Source organism: Citrus sinensis, chromosome 1, assembly GCF_022201045.2.
Source record: "Citrus sinensis cultivar Valencia sweet orange chromosome 1, DVS_A1.0, whole genome shotgun sequence".
NCBI classification, from domain to species: Eukaryota; Viridiplantae; Streptophyta; class Magnoliopsida; order Sapindales; family Rutaceae; genus Citrus; species Citrus sinensis.
Window position 1 is genome coordinate 17,948,460 of NC_068556.1, and position 26,624 is coordinate 17,975,083.

The window sequence follows — 26,624 nt, forward strand, 5'->3', positions numbered from 1 at the left end:
CCAAGGTCTACCCAATAATAGATAACAAATATCCATAGCCACAACATCACACCAAACTTGGCTTTTGTAAATTGATCTAATAGATAACAAAACTAAACAATGTTTAGATACTATTACTTGATTTCCTTTCTTCAGCCATATGAGCTTGCACAGAGTTTCATGAGGTTCCGTCTTTAAGTTTAGTTTCGATATAGCTTTCTTTGAAATAACATTCTTATAATCGCTTGTCCTTGTCTTGTCTTTTAAAAGTGAAGAATGCTCGATTTACTATCAACATTCGCCCGCTATCACCATGTTCTTTAATGGATTGTGCACTGTCACTAGTATCAAAAGCTGGCTCTTTAGCAAACTCTTCGATTTATTCCTGTTGGTGCTCTTCACTTTTCCCGATGCCCACGAATAAGTCTTTACTATACTTTCCACCCTTTTTATACTCTGTCATTCAGTGTCCATTTTTCTTATACTTGAAATAATATAATCCTGAGCCCAAGGATTGGGTCTTGCTACTTTGACCACTTTCATTAGATTTTTTTTTTGTTTTATTTGGAGGAGTGAAATTGTGAGTTTAGCAAGTTGGACATGAATTATTACGAACAACACTTTGAGAACCCCGAAACTTTGAGTCATTAGTATCCTGATTAAATTATTTCTCCAATTGTAAAGTCTGTTGATGTGCCTCAAAGATTGAGAATGGATCAACTAAATTCAACTAGTCCTGAAACTGTGATTGTAGGCTTCCACTGTAGTAAGAAACTTTTTGTTCTTTTGTCTCTGTTAAGTGATTGCATACTACCAATCAATGGAATTATATGGTGTAATCATCTACTGATTGATTATCTTGCCTAAATTATGTAACTATTAGTATAACAATTTGGCGTAATTGTGAGGTAAGAATGATCCACACAAGTGCTTCTTCAACTTTTCTCAAGAGTCAATCTTCTTTTTGCCTTACCTCATACTTGTAAGTTTGTTTCTTGCCATCAAGTTGTTGCCCTACAGCGAAACCGAGTTGCAGTAAGTGAGACTAGTTTATTATCAAGAACTTCCTCAATGGGATTAATCTAATCTAATAATTCTTCTGGTTGTCTATTTCTTTGAAATTTAGGAATGTCAATCAACCCAAATTTCCATCTTCAATGATCGGTAGACTCAATTCTATGTCGACACATAGAGAATGGGTTAGCAAAGTTTTCACTTAATTTATCTTCGCATTCTAGTATACAATGACGATCGACGAATAACTCTGCCATTTGTGCAGCTAACATGTCAATCCTGACTTTCATGCTAGCCATAGATTCATTTATCGGAACATCATCTTGGTCGTAAGTTGCTACCTCAAGGGCATAATGCCTATGGGCTTTTCTTAAAGGCATGATATCAATATGATAAAGTTAAGTGAAAATGGTAAGAAAGACGGAAGCCTTAAAAGAACTGGGGGTAAACTGAAAATTAAACAAATTTAATGGGTAAAATAGTAATTAAGCAAAATTTTAGGTTTTTGGTGACAGTTGTCTGAAATCGACTAGTTGGGTGGATCTGAAAGATTTATGGTCGGTAAGTATGATGGCAGTGGTGTCTAAAAAAATGGTGTTTTGGCCGGAAATTGGAGATAACAGCGGTGGTTTGGTGTTGGTTTCAATTTTCAGCAATTGGTTCGTCAGTTGACAATGAGGAATAGTGAGAAAGGTCGAGTTGATTGATGGTGGTGGAGCTGGCTAAACTATGGCGAAAGTCGGCGGCTGTGTTGCAGGGATTTTGGCAGATTTCGATGATTTCAGCAGCGGAATGGTGCATGGAATGCAGGTTGGGTTTTGGTTGCTGGCTTCCTTTGAATTTGATGGCAGTGACTGGTCGTTAAAATGGCAATAGGAAAGAACGTCAGCAGTTGTAGACGGCTCCTGCTATGATGGCTTCTGGTTTTTTTTTTTTGGTTTTTTAAATTTATTTGTTCTTGATTTTTTTGAAAAAGGGAAACAAAAAAAAAGCAAAAGGGTAGGTGGTCGAGGACAATTAAGAATCAGGCTTTCAGCTTTGATACCAAACTAATGCAGAGGAAGCTTAACATTCAAATATTCAATATTCTTGAAAATATTGGAATAAAAGAGTTATTTAAATTTATGTTAATTCAAGAGAATACCAGAATTAAGACTCGTTGATTTTGTAAAATGTCGAGAATTAACTAAATTAAAAAACTCACATAAAGTTTTGGAAACTGAGAATATTATTGAACTTTGTCTTAAAAACCTATAAAGGAAGACTATTTATATTAGTAATAATTATTCTAAACCATAAATTAAAAAAAATTAAACTAAAAAGGAAACAAAGTAATAAACTTTACTTAGTAAGAAAACTAATCATAAGATAATAAGGATTCCTAATCTGCATAAGGTCTCAATATCCCACTCAAGCATGTCATTCTCAATCAACGGTGGCCTTTATGCCCCACTCGTCTGTATGTCATTGTTTACAGCAATCTCAATAGCCTATACTGAGTGTTTGCCTTCTACTTTTGCCCTCGACTTTTTCAATCTTGTAATTGTAAATTTGGTTTCAATATTGCAAACTAGTATTAAATATGTAGTTGTCTAATTTTAATTCATGCCTCAGTATTGTATAGAGAATATGGCTTTGAAATTCCAGTAGCCACTTATTTATTTATTTTTATCGTGCATACTACTACTATATCATAGAGTATAATCGAGAGACCCATTTAGTTACTATTTCAAGTTTTCAACTAGGAAATTGGTTTAGAGGTTGTTCATGCTACCAACTGATTGGATCATATTATTGTTGACTTCTAGTGAAGATTCTTAAGAGTTTGGACTGTCAATTAAGCCCCATACAGGGAAAAAGTATATTGTAAGTAGGAAATGAAATTATTTCATATAATGTTTAGTGAAACTGCTTCATGGTTTCATCTCTAACATATGAGAATTGTTGTCTGTTCTGAAAATAATAATTTCAGTTTTCTTTTTAATTTTGACCAGGAAAATATAATGTGACACCGACACATATTTTTAATTAGGTGTTTGATGGATAGAAGTGTAGCCAATTCTCTTGTTTAAGAGTTGGATATTATTCGTATCCTCTATCATTCTCGGGTGTACTGAATGTATCCGCAAGTGTTTAAACACTCCATAGCAGATAACAGCAAGTATTTATTTAAAATGTGTTCAATTAATAATTTTTCTCTCGGATAGTTTTAGCAAGTCATTAGTTAATTAGCAGAATAAATTTTAGGTTTTCTGCTGCAAGTTGCCGGAATTCGTTATTTGTGTCACTTCTAATTAATGCCAACTTAACATTAGTACATGTGACATAAGTACTTCTAAAACCCGAGGCAGTGTGATTAACTTGTACTACTTTAATTTTAGTAACGGACCATAAGTTCATAACCGAAACAACGCTACTTAATGTTTACGATATATACTGCTAGTTAATTAGCGATCTTCAAGTCATTAATTTTTGTTTCCTTTTGAAGATTAAACATTTCTTAAAGTTGATTAGTGTTAAACACTACTTCAAATAATGATTAATAAGATTGTTGTAACGGCACAAAAAATACTCGTTATTTTAGATTGATATTTATTGGTCAATTTGTTAATAAATAATTATTAGTAATATAACATATTTAAGATTGAGGTATTTTGAGATTTTTTAAAAAATATTTAGATTAAATAAACACTTAAAATTAGAATATAATAACTAAAAGAGCATTTATCTTAATTTATAAGCCCACTTAAGTGGAAAATAAGCATGTTAACATGAATATGTTAATAATATTGATTTTGATGATAACAAACTTTAAATGGTTTTTAATTAAAATGTTGGAGCTATTCCTTAATAAACGAAAGCCTTATAATCATTTCAATTATATTCATAAAAGTTAGATCACTGTTAAATTTCAAATTGGAAAATGATTCTCTGCAAAATCTGGCTTAAACTGTGATTCTGAAAATAAATGGTGAACCGTTTTTCTTTTAAACGGTTAACCGATTAAAACCAGAGAGTATCAAATTGCTTAAGCTTTAGCCGGTTAAGAAAAACGGAAAATACAAAAAGCTGGGAAGGCCACTGGAATTAAACCATGAACCATTTATTGAAACGGTTAACCGATAAAATCCAGAATGAAAGATTGTACCTGGAAACAAACGGCAAAAGTTTAACTGAAACGGATAAGGCTAACTTGTTTTGTAGATTACTGGAAACAAACGGCGAACCGTTAATTACAAACAGCTAACTGATAAATTCCAGAAAGGTTATTTCGTATAAATCTTTAACTGTTTAGTATGAACTAATAACTGAAGTTTATTTTGCAGGTCTCTGAAATTTAACAGTTAACGGGTAAGCTTAAACGGCAAACCGTTTATTTGAAATTTGGCCCAACGGTAACTTTTGACCAGACTAAATGGTTAATCGTTAATGGCTAACGACGAACCGTTTTCGGGCAGACAGTCTGTAACGGCTAGTTTTTCAGCCCTAACTATAAATAAGCTCATTCAAATTCAAACAAGATTGATCACAACACGATCATTGTGCTTATATTCGAGAATACAATCTTCATAGAGCTTTAAAACACATTCTTGCTTTATCTATTCACACATTGGGCATTGATGTGTAATCTTAAATATTATGTGAGAGAAAAATAATTTTTAATCTTTTACTTTGAGTGATTGTAAGTGTTGGGATACACTTGGGTTAAGAGATTGGGGAAAATCTTTTGTTGTAAAGGTTCATTGACACCTTAGAAGTCAAGTGTAAACATTTGAAGCCTTGGAGGCTTGCTTAGTGAAATCCTCAAGCCCGGAAAGCTTGGAGGCGTGGACCTAGGCGAGGTTGGCTGAACCACGTAAACATCTTCGTGTTTGAATCTCTCTTTCCTTATCTTTTTATGTTGTAATTGATTTAATTATTATTTCATTAATTTCATTTTAGATTTGCATGATAATTTGTTTTAGAATCAAATAATTTTTAGAATCTCAATTCACCCCCGTCTTGAGTTGCACACTTATATTTCAAAGCATATTTTGCATGTGATTTTACACAAATATATTTCAATAATTTTGATACGCATGATATGTTGGAGAAGTCAATAGAAGTATCTTGTTTTATTTATTTTTTCTAGCATTTATAATAAGCAATATTATTGAAATATTGGAGAAAATTAAATATTCCCAATGGAAAATTTCTTTAATATCTAATGTGAAATTACTACCATCCAATTATGGTAAATGAAAACATGGTGGTGCATATTAAAAAATTATTGTTGCCGTGCAAGTTTAATTCTCATTAATTAATTTATGCGACATTTATTTTCAGTCAAAGAGGAAAAATGAGCGGAATTGGCCAGCGATTAGTTTCATTTTTACTTCAAGAACTATCGAGATGAAATTATATTCACTGCGGTATTTGCAATTAATGGACTTATTTTCATTGCATTAAACAATAAGTAATTTCGTTTCCGAATAATAATATTCTTATAGAATTGATATAAAATTATATTTCGAGCATTGCTAGCGTCAGTCAGTCGCCTTTGGAGCAATTGTCGAAGTCGCTGCTTCTTGCTTTTTGTGGTTGATTAAACGCTTTTATTTTAGTTTCAATTTTTGCCATTTGTATGGATTATTTGTAATGTAATCACCCTTTATATATTTGACTAACTTATTTCCAGAGACAAACAATTAACCACAAAACAAAAGAGGTTTATGAATAAAAATATGGAGTCATTACTGCATTAAATTTATTAAAAAATTATACAAATAAAAATTACTTTTTGTTATAAGTCACTAAATTACTTGACAAAAAAATTAATATTTATAATGAAAATTTTTATTTGAATCTCTTAAATCAATCATACGAAGCCGTTTGAATATTTAAATCAAAACTTAAATTCAAAATGAGCTAAATCTACCATATTAATGTAATTAAGAGAACCTATAAACTTCACAAAAAAATCAAGTTATTTGTAGGTATCACAATAAAAGAGAGAGGTTAACTAAGAAGTAGAAAAGAAATATTGGAGCATTAATGTTTCTTTTTTTGATAAGAAATATTTATGTAAGGGTGTTACTGTCATGTTAACTAATATGTCAATTTAAACTCTTAAATAAATGATATTTCTTGAGAAAACTGAAAGAAATGGAAATATAGTAACTAAGCATAAAGAATAAGGGCTTTTTTAATCACAAATTGTATGGGTTAAAAAGGAAAAAAAGAGTCACGTGTCCCCCTTTAAAGTAGCAACCGCGTCGATCGCTTCCAAAGGCTGATTGACGCTAGCACGACTCTTATATTTTGTATGTTGCGTAGCAACTTAGTAATTATCATAATAATTAATTTTTTATAGGGTCTGATTATGTTAAAATCGTTTTAAGGTAAAATATTATTTTATAATTATATGATCAAAGTTATAATGGATTTTTTTATTATTTATCACTTTACGTGTGTGGCCGTAATTCGTATTCTATCTTAGAGCAGCTCCAAAGTAGTCATAACTTTTTTTTATATTATCACTAATAACATTAATTTTACAATATAAATAAATGATTATATGCCGCATCATTTCATTATAATTCCTATCTGTGGTTTGCAAATGAAAGTAAATTGGTAATTATGTCATCAATTTTGCATTGATTACATCAAAATTATGCAAGCGTTTACATGCATCTTCTTTATACTTTGTAAGGATTTAAACACTTAATAACTTATAATGAAAACAAGTACACATAACCAACAATTTATCTCCAAACTTCAACTTAATTAACTTTTAAAGGTACTTCTTCTTCTTTTTTCTTTTTTTTTTAAAGCGAATTATTTTTACTTGTATATATGTTTAATGCAAACAATGCATATAATACAAAATGTTAACTGGGGCGATTGGATCAAAAATTTATTTGGGTGGAATTACTTGCACCTTAACTTATACTTTGAACAAGATTTAATTAGGATAGGTTATTTGAACCCACCATAACTCTCAATAAACTCATGTACTTAATAAATTCATTATGAAAAATTTTAAAATTTATCTTTTATTGTATAAACCCACTAATATACCCAATATACCCATATCATTTTTATAATTATTAGCAATTCTAGTACTAATTTCTATTTTGTCTTCTGTAATGGTCTTAAAATCAAATCCTCCATTATTGACTTGTTGCAGTGGATTTTTTTTTTCTTTTTATTCCCTAAATAAAACTCTTTCCCATTTAATACTCCATTTTTTTTTTGTGAAGTCATTTGCATTGTTGTTTTGTTTATGTCAATGACAATAAGTCTTATAAATCTTAGTACCGATAAAACTCAAAATAAATTTGTAATTTTTTATCTTTCTGAAAATACTTTTTTCAAATTAATTAATTTTTTTTTTGGGTTATGGAATCTTAATTGTTGAAGTTTCATAAAATGCATTGCATCATATGTATTATACTTAATAAAAACTAAGGAGATTGTCAATTTCTCCCCTACTGAAGTCAATATATACCACTTGTCTCCTACTATCTTTGTAATAGCCAAAGACCTGCTTGACAATATAATTTTACAGTATTACTCTTATTTTCAAATACACTTTCACGCATGTTTATTATAAATTAACTAAATCATACCAAAAGAAACTAAAGTTAAAAAAAATAAGTATTAAAAACAAGAAATAGATGTTTTAACGTGAATAAAAATTATTAATTTTTTAATCACATCAAAACAATACTTCTTATTTTTAGTATTTAATTTTTTTTCCATTTATATGATCTATTTAATTTATAATAAATAGAATGAAAGTGTATTTAAAAATAAAGGTAATACTGTAAAATTATATTGCCAGTGGTTTAATAGTTGTATGAAAATAATAGGAGAATAAGTAGTTTATATTGATTTTAGTAAGGGGAAAAATTGACACTCTCCCTAAAAACTAAGAAACGGAGCTAATTAGTTGAAAGAAAGCTTAAATTAAGAGAAATTTTGCTAAATGTAAGAATGAGTACCAAAAATTTAAAACCTAACATTAAGTTGAAAAACAATTATAGACAAAGAAAAAAGAGACAAAAGCATGTAAACTTAAAAATGTTAGAAAGAGAAACACGTTAAAATTTATAATGTTGGGTTATAATAGTGTTGTAACTTAAAGACATTTATGTAATAAAAATATTTATTAAAATGGGGTGCAGAGAGTATTTGATGAGTTAAAATAACCCCACCTAAAATTTAATATTACGAAAACTGCCCCATGTAATTTATGTTACGGACACTCTAGCGAATTGGATAAAGGTAAAATCTTATATATTATTTATTGAATGTCCATGAGCAAGCTAACAATAGTATATTAGTCGGGAAAAAATATATTTGTTATATCACAAAATAATAAAGAATGAACAAATGTAAAATTACATTTACTTGAAATCTAACAGTAATTTCAATTACTTGAAATTTATCACCATCATCTTTGTATATGTGTTTTGTATATATATGTGTCTGTAAAGAACAAATTTACTGAATTACTTATTGATTTTTCGTATATTTTTAAAAGCATTTCAAAGGACAAGCCATTGTTTTTACATTCTGAACCAGGTTAATTCAACTTTGAACCCGAGGGACTTCAAAGCCATTGAGTGGATTGTACGGATGAAAGGATCATCATCAACCACGAGTACATGAAAAAGCAAATTTTTGGCTAAGGGATTTCCCATGGTCTTTGCTTTCTTTGAGCTGGATTCACCTTCTCCAAGCATCATTTTGGCAGTTGAATTTTCCTTCATATATGAAAATTAAATAGACTAATTGTAGAGTTTTATCTATGATTAGTGCAAATTAGCAATCTTTTCAGCAAGTTAATTCATCAGTAATGTTCTCCTGCATTACTTAATGGGAAAATGTTAAAGTAAAAGAGTAACTGAAATTGAAAACTTTCCTAACATTAAGTTGATCACAATAGAAGCGGTTCAAATAACGAATTTAAAGCAAAAAAACATCTATCTTTTAAGTACTATAACTACTCTTTATAAATGATTATTTTAACACTATAATTAAAATCATTAAGTTTGTGATCTCTAATAAAAATGAAAATGTTAAGGAACCTGTATTTGGCAAGTAAAAATTTCCCTAAATTGATGCTAAAATAATAATAATTGTAGCATGAAAACCTACAAAAATACTTAAATGAATCAAACAATAAGATACAACTACTGATTAAGTTAGTTTGAAGTACCTTATAGAGTCTTAAGAAATAAGACATAAACAATGTTTATTTCCACAACTACTTATGGTTTTATAAGCAAGAAAAGGTGTTAACATCCTTATCTTGCTTTCACTAAAGTAGGATGTGTTTAGGATTGTCAATTTTTAGTAGATATTATGCTTATTATTTTGCCAAAAACTAACAATTTACATTATTGTGGAAATATATTGTAATCTACTAAATTGGATTTCGTATTCTGTAAAATTTAATTTGAGAGATGAAAAAAAAAATTACTTAAAAAGGTGTCATATTTTTCTAAAAGATCTGACAATACCGTTAAAACTATCTTATCATCAGATACACAATTAAGACTGTCAGATAGGATATCTATATTTATACATAATTTATCCATCAGATTTAATCATATTCATGATAGAGTTACTTGCAATTAATGTTATTGTACGTACCGCTCATAGTTTATCGAATTGTAAAACCACGTTTATTTCTTTTCTTTTTTTTCTCTATTGTTTATAAAAATAATTACCTCAAATAGTTTCCTTTATTGGATTTCTTACTCAATAACATTAAAGAAAAATCTAGTGCTCTTGCAGTATCACACAAATGAAAAAATAAAATGAACAAAAATAGAGCAAATGAGGACTAAGATTCTTCTTAAACTTGGACGTTGAAAGTATATAATTATGGGGTTCAAAAGGGTTATTTCCACCCAGCCCCCAAATGTTTTGACATTTTCTATTGTGCCCCCAAAATGTTAACAATTTTTACCCCACACCAAATCTGTGAATTTGACTGTTATTTTTAACGGAACTATTTGAAATTTAATTCCACCTTACCCCCAAATGTTTTAATATTTTTCACTGCGCCCCCAAATGTTTCAACAATTTCTACCCCGCACCTAAATTCATTAATTTGACTGTTTATTCTAATGGTCAAAAGCGAAATTTGGAAGTTCATGCCCTATATATTATTTAATGATGATAAATTAAATTTATTTGATAAGTTAATTGATGGGATTATTATTTAATTACCTTTAATTAAAATTTTTAATGTAAATATCAATTATTGTATTAGCTTTTTATGTCATTTAATTCTTCTCTAATTCAAGATAAGAAGTATTTTCACTATTTTGGACATTTAATTAAATTTCAAATAGTTCCGTTAAAAATAACAGTCAAATTCATAGATTTGGGTGTGGAGTAAAATTGTTAGAACATTTTGGGGGCACAATAGCAAATGTCAAAACATTTGGGGGCTGGGTGGAAATAACCCTTTTGAACCCCATAATTATATACTTTCAACGTCCAAGTTTAAGAAGAATCTTAGTCCTCATTTGCTCTATTTTTGTTCATTTTATTTTTTCATTTGTGTGATACTGCAAGAGCACTAGATTTTTCTTTAATGTTATTGAGTAAGAAATCCAATAAAGGAAACTATTTGAGGTAATTATTTTTATAAACAATAGAGAAAAAAAAGAAAAGAAATAAACGTGGTTTTACAATTCGATAAACTATGAGCGGTACGTACAATAACATTAATTCAAGTAACTCTATCATGAATATGATTAAATCTGATGGATAAATTATGTATAAATATAGATATCCTATCTGACAGTCTTAATTGTGTATCTGATGATAAGATAGTTTTAACGGTATTGTCAGATCTTTTAGAAAAATATGACACCTTTTTAAGTAATTTTTTTTTTCATCTCTCAAATTAAATTTTACAGAATACGAAATCTAGTTTAGTAGATTGCACTATATTTTCACAATAATGTAAATTGTTAGTTTTTGGCAAAATAATAAGCATGATATCTACTAAAAATTGAAAATCCTAAACACATCCTACTTTAGTGAAAGCAAGATAAGGATGTCAACACTTTTTCTTGCTTATATAAACCATAAGTAGCTGCGGAAACAATCATTGTTTATGTCTTATTTCTTAAGCACTCTATAAGGTACTTCAAACTAGCTTAATCAGTAGTTGTATCTTATTGTTTGATTCATTTAAGCATTTTTGTAGGTTTTCATGCTACAATTATTATTATTTTAGCATCAATTTTGGGAAGTTTTTACTTGCCAAATACAGGTTCCTTAACATTTTCATTTTCATTAGAGATCACAAACTCAATGATTTTAATTAGTGTTAGAATAATCATTTATAAAGAGTAGTTATAGTACTTAAAAGATAGATGTTTTTTTGCTTTAAATTCGTTATTTGAACCGCTTCTATTGTGATCAACTTAATATTAGAACAGTTTTCAATTTCACATACTCTTTTACTTTAACATTTTCCCATTAAGTAATGTATGAGAACATTACTGATGAATTAACTTCCCGAAAAGATTGCTAATTTGCACTAATCATAAACAAAACTCTACAATCAGTTTATTTAATTTTCATAAATGCAGGAAAATTCAACTGCCAAAATGATGCTTGGAGAAGGTGAATCCAGCTCAAAGAAAGCAAAGACCATGGGAAATCCCTTAGCCAAAAATTTGCATTTTCATGCGCTCGTGGTTGATGATGATCCTTTCATCCGTACAATCCACTCAATGGCTTTGAAGTCCCTTGGGTTCAAAGTTGAAGTAGCTGAAAATGGAAAAGAAGCTGTTGATCTATTCCGTGCTGGGGCAAAATTTGATATTGTATTCATTGACAAGGAAATGCCTGTCATGAATGGAATTGAGGTATTTATAGAATAATTAATTTTTTCTAAAATGGAATATTTAACTTAAAAGATATAATCATTTATAATTCTCGATTGCTACATATTAAGACTCTGGTTAGTATTAAGGTTGGATAATTATACTAAAAAGTCTAGCAATAAAATATTTGGTAAACACTAACTACAGTACCTTGAGAGTTAAGTTGATTCGATACAACACTTGTATAACTATAAACCTATAATATCTTTATTATTTTGCTCAAAATTATTATTAAAAAGTCATATTTAGTACATAATATCGACTTTTAATTCTTAATTATAATTTATTTTTACAATAATTGTGATTTAAAAAGGGGTAAAAGTTCGTTTAGTCCCTATATTTTGAAGTTAGTGCCCGTTTAGTCCCTATATTTTTAAAAATACCTCAAACCATCCCTACCATTAAATTATTGACACTTTTGTCATTATCTTTTGTTCCTTTTAACTTATTTTTATAATATTGCCCTATTATAATAATTTTTTAGACATTATTAAAAAGAAAAAAATAACCCTATTATAATAATTTTTTTAGACATTATTAAAAAGAAAAAAATAAATTACCAGTTTAACAACAAAAAATAAAATAAAATAATATAATATATATTAATTTTTGTGGAACACACTCTTGAGTTAAAATATTAATTTTTCTAAAAAATTTAATAATTTAATTTTTTACGATATTAATTTTTTAGACATACGTGAGCTTCCACAAAAATTAATATATACATTTTTTGTTTTTATTTTATTTTTGAGTTTAATTTGATAATTTAATTTTTTATTAATATCCAAAAAAGAAACACTATTGTAAAAATGTAATATTGTAAAAGTAAGTTAAAAATAAAAAAAAATAATGGCATAAGTGTCAATATTTAGTAGCAGGGACGTTTTGAGGTGTTTTTAAAAATACAGGGACTAAATGGACACTAACCTCATAATATAGGGACTAAACAAGCTTTTACCCATTTAAAAAGTACAGCACCTCAATACAAAACAATGTCCAAAGCAATTACTGTGTTTATTTATATAGTATATACACGCACTATTGTATGTGTTCGAGCTCATTAAGAGGGAATATGGTGAAATCTAGCGATTTTTTTTTTTACAAAGCAGGCAACTAGGGAGATACGAAGCATGGGTATTGAAACCAAGATTGTGGGGGTCACTTCACTCAATTCAGAGACTGAGAAGGAAGCTTTTATGCAGGCTGGTCTTGATTTGTGCCACACAAAACCGCTCAATGTGTGCAAGATCCTTCCTCTCATGGAGGATCTCATGAAGAACAATTGATCACCATCAAAATCGTTGAAGGAATGACATTATGTCTCATTGTCTCAAGGGTTAATGAACTTCATATTATATCTTTATGATTTTCTTGATCATTTAGGTCAATGGATTGGTGCTTTTCTTTTTCTTTTTTTTTTCCCCAACATGATATGGCTACCTTAGGTTTGTCTTCTTTGTTTAAATAAGAGTTAGCTGAAAGAAGCTTTGGCTAGTCAAGAATAAAGAGTTATTTTAGGTTTGCCTAATGGGTCTCTTTAATTTGTTTTCTGTTTAAAACAACTGCAAATATGCATTTGTTAAGAGTCAAAGTTTGTGTTTGGTTAGAGTCTATTTTAGTTTAATAGTTTGTCCCTTTAAGAGTCTATGTAAGCTTTAACCTTTACAATATAAAGAATAAAGCCTTTCTTTAGGCTATGTAGATGTTGCGAGTAGTCTTAATACTCATCTTTATACATCTTTTTGGTGGATTCAAATGCTCTATATTCCTTGTTAATGCATAATTAGTGGATTCGATATACTAGTCGGAAATGCTTCCAGTAATGTTTGATTGAAATAAATAAAGCTAATTTGAACTGATGCTTATATTAAAAGCCATCTCACAAGATACTTACAATTAATTTTAAGAAATGCTTTCAAAAATCAAAATCCACATCACCTATCTCTTCATTTTAGTAGTTAATCATGGTAGAGAAATCAATTGATCAACGAACTTGAGTCCTTAACTCAGATATCATATTAGAAAAACAGCTAACTTGACCTAAAAGTGAAAATTGATATGTAAGAGATTGATAATATTCGACACAAATCATAATAAATCGAAATGTACGTATAAAAAATTCAGAATTTTTTTTTTTTCACTCTAAAAGGGAATCAAAGAACATTACGGAAGATAGTCAAACACATGGTCCGACATATGTGTGTGTATGTATGTATGTATGTATGGATGCATGCATGCATGCATCATCCTCTGAAAAACCATTGCCAGGCTCATTCAAGCATTCAACAAATCGCTACACATCCAAGCACTTTCATCTGATGCAGTACTGAACCAGTAATTTTTTACCTACGTACAGAATTAGAAAATGAGCATTTTGTTTTGTTAATTGGATTTTCCTACTGTCTAAAGCTATATATAGAATGGTCTTCCTTAAAAAAAAAAGAAAAGAAAAAGGTAAACGCGATTAGGGATTAGGGATGGCAAAATCCTCCCCGGGTTTGGGGTCCTATGGAGCCCTACCCTAAATGAAAAAAAATTTGAATAATTTTTAGGGAATGGGGTGGAGAGTGGGAGGAAAATAATCTCCAAATTCTTAATGGGGTGGGGTTTGGTTTTGTACTCCCCACCCCACCCCACCCCACCCCAATCCCCATTATATATAAATATGTTTTTAATTCTTATTTAATAATTTTTATTTTATCAATTATAATGTCAATTAATAATTTTTTTTTTAATTTTTATGCCATATAAACAAGATATGAATGAAAGAAAATCCTATAATATTTTTCAACTCTGAAACATTGTCATATTTTCTGAAACATTGTCATATTTTCTTTTATCTTTTAAGATGTTACGCTCCTTAAATATTTTTTACTTTTAATATCATTTTAAGATATTATTTCAAACTTTTAAATATTTTTTTAAAAAAAATTAAATGCTTTATAATATGATGATGATTTTATTTTAAGTCTCTAATTTTTAACTTACTAAAATAATATATTTATACATATTATAAAATAGATAAATAGGAAATGGAGTGGGGATGAGAAAATCATTCCCCACATGGAGATTCTTCATCCCCGCCCCACTAAATTTATTAAGGAATGGAGGCAAAAATTTCTAACGGGGTGGGGAATGGGGTAGGCCTCCTCACCTCCACCCCCACCCCATTGCCATCCATAAACACGATTGGATGAGCATTTTGCAAATAAGGGTAACCACGATTTAGCCGTAGCTTTGATGGTGATGGAACACGCAAAGCGAAAAAACCTTCTAAAATTATCAATAATTAGAAATAACTAATGGTGCATTTACTAATCAATAATTGGAAGAAATTGAAATAAAATAAAAAATTAAAATCAAAATAAATTATTTATTTTAATTATAAGAATTAAAATTAAAATAAGTTAGATCATTTTTAATTACTAAAAAATCCTCAATAAATCCATACTTATTATTTTATATTATAATTATTATCATTCAAAGATTATTACAATTAATATTTAATTATTCTACTTTTTATGATTAATAATAATAATAATCATCATCATCATCGGCACATACACTACCAGTGGCGGACCTACAACTGGGCTAGACCAGGCTGCAGCCCGGTCTAGTCTAGAAAAAAATCATTTAAACCCCTTGTCTTTAGATTAATTTTATATAAGAATAGAGTTTTTACTTTATTTTTATATAAGTCCCTAATTCAGTTGCTTTTATATTTTCATCAAATTTCATAAAACAATAGAGTTTTTACTTTATTTTTAAATATATCCCTAATTCAATTATATTTTTTTATTAGTGGCTTATTTTATAAAATGATTAAATTATATACTTATTGAATAGAATGAAAATATTAGGGGTCTAAAATGTTATTACTACTTTAATTTATTTTTAAATTTTAAATTTAAAAAAGTATGTCAATATAATATAGCATTGTCACTAGTATTAAAAATACTAAAAAGATATATAATAAAAACTATTAACAATTTCATAAAAAATTTATGTGAATGTTGAGATTTTATTTATTAGTTACATTAACTAAGAGGATAAGTTAGAAAACAAAATTTGAGTATTTTGATATGATTTTTTAAAGTGAGTCAAAGTGTCTGGCAAAGAAATAATGGCGCACAAATATTTTTTTACTAAGTTAGAATTTAGTTTATTATTGAAACTCTTGACAACTAATATTTTTATAATTTAAAAAGATGAATAAATTTTAATTGTTTAATTTATTTAAGCTTGGTAATTAAGTACTTTTCAAACATAAAGTTCTATTTGCAATATTTTAATTGATTATAATTACATGTATTGATTTATTCAAACTTGAAATTCTTAATTGATTTATTAATTCTTATATAATTAGATGTTAATATTGTTGGGGAAAAATTAAGTTTTTAAATTTTTATAAAACCTTTTGAAGATCGCTCTCATATAATATATAAGAATTTGTATTCTAGAAATCGTACCTTGAAAATCCGAGTTGGCTTTTTCCGCTGAAGTGTTTTAGGCTCCTAGATCACGATCCGCCACCACCGCTCCTGTTAGATCAGGAACAGTCTCCAATGATCTTCCAGGTTATGACTCAGGTTCGATCTGCACTTGACGTGTGGGCGCCTTTATCACTACCAAAGCAACTAGCACGATAAAATTTTTCTCTCAACAATGGAGAGAAAAATCTTATTCTCTGATCTGTATAAAGTGGCTTCTCTTTTTTCTTTAGAGAAAATAAGCCTTATATATCTCCCTTTAGTGAAAACCTTAGGCTCCAAATAATGCCCTAAATAAAACTCACGTTATTTTCTTTTTCAATAGGGGACCCATCTTGTAAAATAACATAAGGCCCCTTATACAAAAGCTAATTAAATGGAGCCTCCCACTAAATGATATATTTAGGCTTTTGACCCAAATAGCTAGTTATCTTACTTATTAGTCCAGTAGTGGTGCAGTCAATTAAATGAGCTAACCCGGGGATCATTTGAGAACATACAATAGTGGCTACAATAATTAGGCCTGTAATTAAACTAACTCAATTATTTAATTCCAAATCTACTCCACTAAAAGATTGGAACTGACTTCCATAATTGTATGCTCGAATAATAATTCGTCCCAAGCCACATTGATTTCTTTACTGCACAATCCTTTGTACCACATCATTAATTAAATTGATATCTCAACTGTCCAATTAATTTAATAACATCTTATTCCTTGATCCTTACTGGTTTTCTCTAATGATCATTTTTAACATACTAAATATGTTGGCACACTCTGGCCAGAGAATTCTATGATCAAGTGCCGAAAACCTATCAAGAGATGTGTTGTAAAAATTCTATATTGTTAATCCATAACTACATCAATAAATTCATACATGATTAAGACAAATCATTCAATGAATTTATTACAGTCTATACCTAAATAAAGTGCCCAACTTTATTTATCAACTGCGAACTAAATTTATTTAATCATAAGATAACTTGTATTTATGTCTTCTGTGAATCCACATGGTGATCACATAAATACATATAATATGATTAAATGGACTTTAATACAAATATTAATGCAATTAAGATATTTGAATAAAATACCTCATTTATTTTATTAATCAGAAAAATTATTTATTACAATTAAATAAACACATATGCTTTTAAAGAGCATATTTTCCCAACAAATATATGTTGCAATGTTATATTCCATAATTAAAAAAATAGTATTTTTATATTTAAATTATCTTTTGTTTTCTAGTCTTTTTGTATATTTATTTTTATTTAAAGTACATATTTATATAGTTTTTTGTATCCTCTTATTTAATGTACTTTTTTTTACTTATAGATGTTTATGTTCACTCCAAAATATAAAATTTTTAATTTAGCCCGGGATAATATAAAGTTCTGGGTCCGCCCCTGTACACTACCATCATCAAACCAAAATCGGTGGCTTTCGTGATGGCTAGTACTGCTGCTGGTTCGATGTGGCCACTGCGGGTGGTGGCTCAACGCCGTTAACTGTTGTCGGTTCAAATTAGATAACCTGAGAGATGCATCTACTTTTATTTGATTTTTTTATTTTTTAATTATTATTTAAACAAAGAAATAAAACGGTTATTAAGAGATTTAATTAGAACTAAACAAGACATTTCAACGGTTAGAATTTTGATTCCGGGAATCAAAACTCTGGAAATGACTCCTAAATTTGTGAATCCCACACTATTTTCCCTCCGATTCCAAACATTCATCTTGTGAGTAAACCATTTTGTGAGTAAACGCCTCATTAAATTCCAATTTCAAAATTTCCATTTCCATTCTTATTACTGGTAAGTAAATTTCCATTCTGATTACTGATTACTGGTAAGTAAATAAATGCTCCATAACTGTTTTTTGATTACTATCTAATATTTCCCATAACTTCTTTTTAAGACGAAGGATCTTCTCCTAATATATTTTTCTCTCCTAATGAAATAAGCGGTTATAATTGAATTTAAAATAAGCTAATTTTTTTCATTAGATATAAAACAATAAGAGAGACTTAAAAACAAAAAAACAAAAGGAGAAAATCCTACCTATATTTAGATAGCTTCTATCTGAAATCTAAATAAATCTATTTTTTTTTAAAATCTGAATACTCCTAAATACTAATATGATATATTTATTTTTTAATATTTAAATATAAATACTATCTTATTTACTTTTATAAATAAAAAATATCTTAAATATAACTATTTGACACTTATGTCATTATAAATAAATAAATAAATTTGACATTCATGTCCTTATAAAAAAATTAAAAAAATAAATTTTATAATTTAAAAAATAAATATACTTTATATAAATATTATAAATATTTTTATAATATAATATTTATTTCTCATTTAAATTTTTTTTCTTTTTCTCGTCAGGATAAAAATCACAAAATCTCACTTTTTCTTTTTCTCATTGGGATAAAAGTCACAAAATCTCACTTTTTGTCCATATATGAATATTCGAAAAACAAGTAAACAAGTTCTATAAAAAAAACTCTAAAATTAACCAAATTTTTAGACTTTCGATGATTAACAGACAACCAGTCGTGTAAGTTAAAACACTAAAAGACAATGGCCTCACTTGACCCACGTATTTACCATTCATTGTTACTTTATTTTTACTGTTTTAGTAAAATTTTTGAACAGTAAAAACAAAACTTGCCCCCATTTAACCCACTTGTTTTTAGTATTTATTTTTACCATATTTTTAGTAATTGTATAACTTCAGATTTGCCATATCATATTAGCCATCATCACTGTTTGGTAAAACAAAACCCAAAAAAAAAAAAGCACTTTCCGTGTTTCGATAAAACCAAAAGCAAAAAAAATAAAATAAAATAAATGCTCTTTCTGTGCTTTTCTCTGTGTTTTTTCTCCAATTTGATTTGACTTTGCCGGTTCCATGTGTAAAAAAAAAAAAAACGCTCTTTGAGTATTGACATATATGTGAACGTTAAGAGATTGAAATTTGAGTTAATTAAAAGAATGATTTGATTAGACCGACCTACATTTCAAATAAAAAAAATTGAAAATTTATTAACGCCCAAAGTAGAAAGAACGAGGTTCATAATTAAAGAAAAGATTTCTGCATATAACAAGAAGATTTCGACTTACTCGAGACAAACCACAAATAGACAAACCAAATGTAGACTACAATTTTGTTTTTGAACAACAAACAGAGTATGCTTAAAACAAAAGATCCATTTTATCATATGCCAATATTGCTTTAGCTTTATTACAAGACCATACCAATTACACAAAACTAAACATCATTTTAAACAAGCTAATTGCAGAGAGACCAGCAGCATTACCTTCTATCCCATCTTATCCTCACCAACCAGGTTCATCCTGGCACAGTACTCGAACAGACTTCCATCGAAACATCGCCTCACCGCTTCTTTTGACAGGAGGCCTTCTTCATCCCTCGCCAGAATGTACAAAAGAATCCATTCCAGTTTAGCAGCAACCCTGCAAGCAATTTGTACATAATCAGAGTGCAACAATGCAAAGCAATTAATAGTCCGTTGTGATATACAGATGATATGATTGTATCAAGGGTCCTGAAACAAACCAGCCGAACAAGTCGAATGCTAAACGGTTTCCCTCAGTCAGGTTCCACACCTCTCCCAGCGTCAACTTATCAGGAACCGTTCGAGCATATTTGCTGAACATGTTTTCGAGATTCACTGGCGTGTACCTGATGAGATTCCATTGGATGCACATATGCATACACATATCAGAAGGATGAACGCGAGTAGTTCTATTTAACCTCTTAATACATCTTTATATATATATATGCGTGACTCTTGGTGTCTAACCTTCCCTCGGTGTCGTATGTTCCCGAGTCGCTCCCATGCTTGCTCCTGTGTATGTTGTGTATGTAGATGGGTAACAAAGGAGACGGGAACCACCCCTGTAAAACAGAAATAATCCAATATATATGTAACATGTGACAAACTAGCAACGTTCATTGCCGTAAACTAGATGCCACACATTTATAAGTAACCTCCAAATGCTTTTATCACTAGGCGTATGAGATATATAAGGTCAGTTAAAAACAGGACATCTCACGAGAAGGTTATTAATTAATCGACTCACCGGGAGAGTAGGATAAGTCAATCCAAGGTTGATGACAAAGGCAAGAACAAGAGAGGCTATGATGTTGAATCCAATTTGTCGCAACCCTGATCATATATATAAATGTATAGTTAGTATGAAAAAGGAACATGAATTAGACAATCAAGATTGAATAATCTATTGTGTTATTATATAACATTAACCGGCACATTCTTAATTAATTAACCTGAATAAGTCTCCCAAGGGTAAATGATTCCATTGTCGTCTTGGTCGAAAAAGGCTACATGTTGCTGAAGAACACTGAGGCCGTGATGCATGTGCCCTGGCGTTCCATTTGGGTGGTATGTATCTGGAGCTTCCAATGCTCTTGGCATATCTAAGTATGCAATTCCATGCATAAAACAATTGAGTAAAAGATTAATGTAATGAGAAGATAAAAGGCTAGATCTAGTGTTCCAGGAAAGAATTTATCAATTCGAGCAAACAAGCTTACAGGGCTTTGGTAGTCTATCTTCCAAGTCAGTACTCACTCTTCTTTCATAAGTAACAGGGGCATAAGGAGCTTCAGTTGCCATCGAATCCTTATCCATTTCTCCCAACAACTCTCTCTCCATGTCTCTTACTCTTTGCTTCAAAGACATACGCACACACAGATCACTCTTAGAGACAGCTGATTTCACTGGAAGAAAAAGTTCTGGAAATTAAGCCGCTTAGAGTTGCATGTAATAAAGAGAGAGCTATGGCCGTGCTGCTTGTTTTATTATGGGGATTGGGGAAATAAGTAATCATGTAGAAGCACCATTTGCAAAAGTGAAACGGTCAAACAAACCTTTAGCGTGGCATGCATGCAAACCACATACAGCATTGCTGTATCATTGTGTCGAGGATTGAGGATATTTGCATGCATGTTGTCAGCAACTTATGTCTCAATGTGCTGACACCTGTCCTAAAATAAATATTTTACAGAAGGTGAAGCGTCGTCCGACGCTTACTGCTTCATCGGACAAGCACGCAGCTAAGGAATCTGATGATAAGATTATTACCTTCTTAATTGGTGGTATAAACAAATTTGTACGACTGGTTTTATAAAGTTCCTTTTTTTTATTTTTTTTTCCTGTTTGCGGCGGCATAAATTATATTTTGAACTTAAGGACAATCTCATCAGCATTTTTTTTTCCAACATTTATTTTTGTGTTTGAGTGATAGACGAACAGCCCCTAATTTTGGTTTGTTAAGTTACGGAATCTTTTGATTTGCAAACAAAGCAAAGACCAGAAACAATGTTCCTCACAAAAGAAGCTGTTCGGTTTCCATGGTAGGATAGATTGAAAGTGATTATCACTTACCGGTAAGATTTTCAAACTGCCGTTGGACTCGTCACCACAGTAATAGACAAGCAAACGAACCCAGCTTCGTCCTTCACATCCAATACTTTCAGAAACAAATATTAAACGATCACAAAACCAAGATGAATACGCTAAAACTTGCACAAAATAAACACAATGGGCAAAAGATCAAATATAAATTTTCCATTGATCATCGACAGCCACGTAAGGAAAGGGAAAAGAATAAATGAGACAGTTGTATCCATTCGCGTGAGCTAAAGACCATTAGCAAAATCAACCTTCTTCTCTCAGAGTTAGAATTTGGAAAAGTAAAATAAAAATTCCTCCAGCACAAACATAGTGCGAGTTGTTACTTTATTCAAAAACTTCAGAAGACATATACTAAGCATTTTTTTTTCTTTGAGGGGGAATCTAACCTCTCGAATCAAACATTATGATTGACTCCAATGAATTAGGAAGCATCCTAAACAATCATGTCCCAATGACATTCTGAAAAAAGACAGCTAACAGCTAATAGCTAAAGCAGCATATATCTTAGGCCGTTCACTTCAAAATTCCATCAGCTCATGACAAACCTGCACCAAGATCAGGAAAATGAAATGCCAAGAATCTGCAATATTTGAAAGCATTGGCATCACCAAGCTGGGGAATGGCCTTTCTCAAGTTAGTTCAATAGTTCAACTGAATATGCCCTCTTCCAATCCCATTCCACGATGAACACAACCCCCACATTGCACAACAACCCAAATAATGAAGCTCGGTTTCAGCCATGAGTGGACACTTGACTCCACCACAGAACACGAGCATCTCCTCCTGTACAACACAAGCGCAAATACAGGGGGAAAATGATTATGCCATCCTCAAAGTGTCAACTACCACTAAGATTATCGCTACCCACTACCAAGTGTCAACTACCGCTAGGATTACTGCTACCCTCTATGAAAACATCAACCCAAGTGACCCATAGCTCCACTGCTATTGCTTAATATTGCTTAAAAGCCTTGAATACATCTCTTACCCTAATCATATGCAAATCAAATCAAACATGGCTACAATCAGCGAATTTCTAGTGGCATATAATTCTTCGTAAGAAAGATGAGACATTAAAGTTATGCTGCAATCAAACCAGTGTAAGAAATATCAAGCCACTATAGCTTAAAATACTACGACAGAAAAAGAAAGCTGTAGTAGTAGACAATTATAAGCACGCCAAATTTAAACTACACTCAATAGCAAATAAAGTATAATAAGGGCATCTAGCAACGCCTTGAAACTACTCTTATTACTAGCAAAATAGAAAAAGCAAACTACTAGGATTCAAGCAATCCAACCGGTCCCAAAGTGCAACGGCATCAGCTTGAGCCGTGCCCCATGCTGCAGGAAAAAGGAGACCACGACAACCTCCTCTCCAAAAAGAAGGGACTATCACAGTGATACAGTCCAGTTGGCTACAAGGGAGCAAATCACTGTTGTTGGGCTTGTCGGGATGCACCACTGTATCCACCGTAACCATTTCCTTGAGTCCCATAATTACCAGAGGCTTGTGACGGATCAGATCTCCATGCTGCGTTTCCATACCCTGGATTTCCATTGGCATCACCATAGCCACTTCCCATGTAACCGCCACCACTCCCTTGTAATTCTCCCCCACCCTGGTTACCAGCATTACTATTCGGGACACTCCCAGAACGCCCTCCTACTGCCCCATAACCAGAGGGATTGCCATAAGATCCATCACTTCCACCATACCCACCATAGCCATAACCTTGATTCCCATACCCAGTAGCTCCACTAGGAGATTGACCAGCATGCGCTGAACCGGGACCACCGCTGCTGCCACCAGCACCCCATGCTGCAGCATTCCCATAGCCCATGGCACCATAACCAGAGGGAGTTTGTGTGCCCCATGAACTTCTAGGTGCACCCGGTGGACCACTTGCATAGCCAGTATTAGGTACATTTGGGTTCCCATAGGGGGTACCAACAGGGCCACCATACCCAGCATTTGTACCACCATAACTTCCATAACCACCATAACCAACACTGTTGCTGGATGGACCATAACCATAACCAGATGCGCCATACCCAGAAGAACCATAAGGTGTAAAGCCACTTCCAGGATTCTGAGGCTGCATGTATCTATTAGATTCCATACGACCTTCAAATGCACTTGCATTGCCACCAGAAGCACCATAACCCTGATAACCACCAAAACCGCCACCACCACCGCCACCACCCATGCTACGACTACCTCCACCAGGATTGGCATCTTTAGGAAGAGCCCGTTTTACTTCTACCTGCTTACCATTCAAATCATGAAAGGTCTTCTGTAAAACCCTGTCAACTGCATCTTCAGTGTCAAAGGAGATAAAGCCAAATCCACGAGGTCGTTGAGTATTCTGGTCGTACATGATTACAACATCAGTAACATGACCATAAGCTTCAAAATACTGACGAAATCCATCTTCAGTCAGGGTGGGGGGCAACCCTCCAACAAATATCTTCTTAGTCCTGATAGTTCCACCACCCCCATTGCTTCTGCCAGAATTAGTATTTCCAGACCTGGCAGAGAATTGCTGCTCCTCCCTTGACATAGCTCGCTTTGCCTCAACCTGAAGAAAAACACAATATATACTGAAGCAAAGGTTCAGAGATTCAAAGTTCACATACATTTTAGATATACAAACATCTATCAAAAACCTTGCTTGAATAAACTAAACTTAAAAGCTATATTTCCCAGATTAGTAAAATAAAATTACTTTGATAAGGACATGAAAAGCTGTAAGCAAAAGGTGGGTGGGCATGGGGGCATGGTAAAGACCACTAGTACCCATTTTAACTAATACTTCATCTTGAAAATCAATGAAACTAGTTCATCTTAAAACTCCTATGAAAAGATGTTCCAATGAACAAAAATATAATGTATGTGAACTTGTGAATTCACACAATTACACTAATCAACTTATCAAGGTCTCAAACTCACTAATCATGCAAGCTAGGAGTGGCTGGGGCCGACAAAAATTAATAACTCATTAGGCTCATCCAAAACCAATGTAACATAGACTCGGCTATCTTTGCACTCAAAAGGTTAAACAATATTACATCTCACACAAGCATGAAATTTATTACCATAGTTAATTTTCAAATGAAGAATCAAATGTTCAGCTAGACTTCATAGAGGTTGTTTGGCAGAGCACCTGGGCCACAGTTTACTTTCATTCCATTCACCACGCACACCAACAATCATGACAAATAAATATGAATAAACAAAAGAAGGAAGCTGAATTACTCGGTTCTTCGCCACAATATTACTATCTCCTTAACCAATTAAGTGATTTACAAGCAAATAATAGTCGAATGAACAAGAATATAGAAAAGGAAGCTATCAAAGTAGACAAAAACTCCATCAAGTTCGAGAATTAATAAAAAATAAACAGCATATACATAAATAGAAGCTTAATACTAACACCCAAAAGCCAAATAGAAAGATAAAAAAATGAAACTTTTAAGTTCACAGATTAATAACTATCAATACCAACCAGGTCAAATCAGAATTAGCAAAACCCAGAAACCCTAAACCAATAAGCACCAAAACCCACAAATAACAGACCAAAATATCACTGTAATGAACACAAAAACAAGTCAAGAATAAAAACTTTTTCACACTGTCAATAAAAATCGAACCGTTCTTCCATCGAGGCTGTGTTTATCTTGAAGAACACGATCGAGAATCGAAGGATCTGCGAAAACAACAAACCCAAAACCTCGGGGTCTACCGGTGGTCTTCTCTCTCATAACGACGGTCTGTAAAACGTCGCCGTATTGGCTGAAGTACTCCCTCAGCCGTTCCTCGCTTGTCTCCCATGAAATCCCACCAATGAATAGCTTCCCCTGATCTGAGTCCATTTCTAGGGTTTCTGATTTTATGGGCGATTAAGGGTAAGAGGGAGAGGGGGGGAGGAGGGGGGGAGTGGAGGGGGAAAGGGAGTAATTATTGTGAAGTGTGCATATAATTAGAGGGAATGGAATTGAGATTTGGACGGCGGTGATTTACTTGGGGGTTCCGATGGACGGCTATGATTTGATTTGGGGGTTGGTTCGGAAGATTTCGGATTTTTCAAAGTTGAAACCCTGGTCTTGAATGAGACAGTCTTGCCAGAGAAAATGAATCAATCAGACAGTAGAAATTTTTTTTGTCATGTGATCTGCACGTGATGGGAACCACACATATTTACCTAGTACAAAATTAATTTTTACAAATTACAACCACAGTTCAAATATCTGCTGGGATCAGTCTCGAAAGTTCAAGTTTAATTCAAAGAATCTGATTTCAAAAAATTTTAAAAAAAAATTATGTTTATTTACACAATTGGGAAGACTTGAACCTTCAACTTCGAGTGTGATAACAATTGAATTTAATTTAAAAATTTAAAGAGAAAAATAATGTAAGAAATGGTAGTCTCACCCAAAGAATATAGTCAGTTCTTATTGTAAATGTGTCATTTTGTATATAAAAATGAAATGAATTTAAAAAATTTATTATTCAGTAAAATTAGATTCTACAAGAGCTGGGAGCATTTTGCATTTGTGTTCAATAATATATATAGAACCTCGTGAACTTTAAAAGAAAGTAAGCTATTAATTTGATTACCACACTTTTGATCAATTCTATTACAATGCAGCTTGAATATCAGCTCTCACTTTAAATTAGAGGGAGATTAATTCTATCCCAACGTGGGGAGCCAACAACATTGAGAGCATGGGCACGCCAATGGCCCATTGGTGCAAAAA

General features: G+C 31.5%; 3 protein-coding genes across 4 annotated transcripts; 1 reads left to right on the forward strand and 2 right to left on the reverse strand.

The window, feature by feature from the left end:
• The first annotated feature begins 1,722 nt into the window (after positions 1–1,722).
• LOC102615277 (two-component response regulator 24-like) lies at positions 1,723–13,180 on the forward strand. Its single transcript, XM_015533692.2, has 3 exons — positions 1,723–1,803; positions 11,598–11,876; positions 13,004–13,180. The coding sequence occupies exons 1-3, from the start codon at positions 1,723–1,725 to the stop codon at positions 13,178–13,180; spliced, it is 537 nt and encodes a 178-aa protein (XP_015389178.2).
• A 6,413-nt stretch (positions 13,181–19,593) lies between these two features.
• Positions 19,594–21,267, reverse strand: LOC102607396 (peroxygenase). The gene is made up of 6 exons (XM_025102476.2): positions 20,981–21,267; positions 20,714–20,863; positions 20,509–20,594; positions 20,229–20,323; positions 19,982–20,107; positions 19,594–19,878 (listed from the first exon to the last, which is right to left on the reverse strand). Exons 1-6 carry the CDS (start codon positions 21,126–21,128, stop codon positions 19,725–19,727), a joined length of 759 nt encoding a protein of 252 aa, XP_024958244.2. The 5' UTR covers positions 21,129–21,267; the 3' UTR covers positions 19,594–19,724.
• Positions 21,268–21,996: 729 nt separating this feature from the next.
• LOC102607686 (heterogeneous nuclear ribonucleoprotein 1) lies at positions 21,997–25,983 on the reverse strand. Of its 2 annotated transcripts, XR_371889.4 has the most exons (3): positions 25,518–25,983; positions 23,165–24,445; positions 21,997–22,646 (listed from the first exon to the last, which is right to left on the reverse strand). XR_371889.4 is itself a non-coding variant. In XM_006489585.4 (2 exons), exons 1-2 carry the CDS (start codon positions 25,737–25,739, stop codon positions 23,297–23,299), a joined length of 1,371 nt encoding a protein of 456 aa, XP_006489648.2. In that variant the 5' UTR covers positions 25,740–25,983; the 3' UTR covers positions 22,965–23,296. The 2 variants fall into 2 exon arrangements, 1 of the variants encoding a protein (XP_006489648.2); XM_006489585.4 differs by lacking the exon at positions 21,997–22,646 and having other exon boundaries at positions 22,965–24,445.
• Positions 25,984–26,624: the final 641 nt, after the last annotated feature.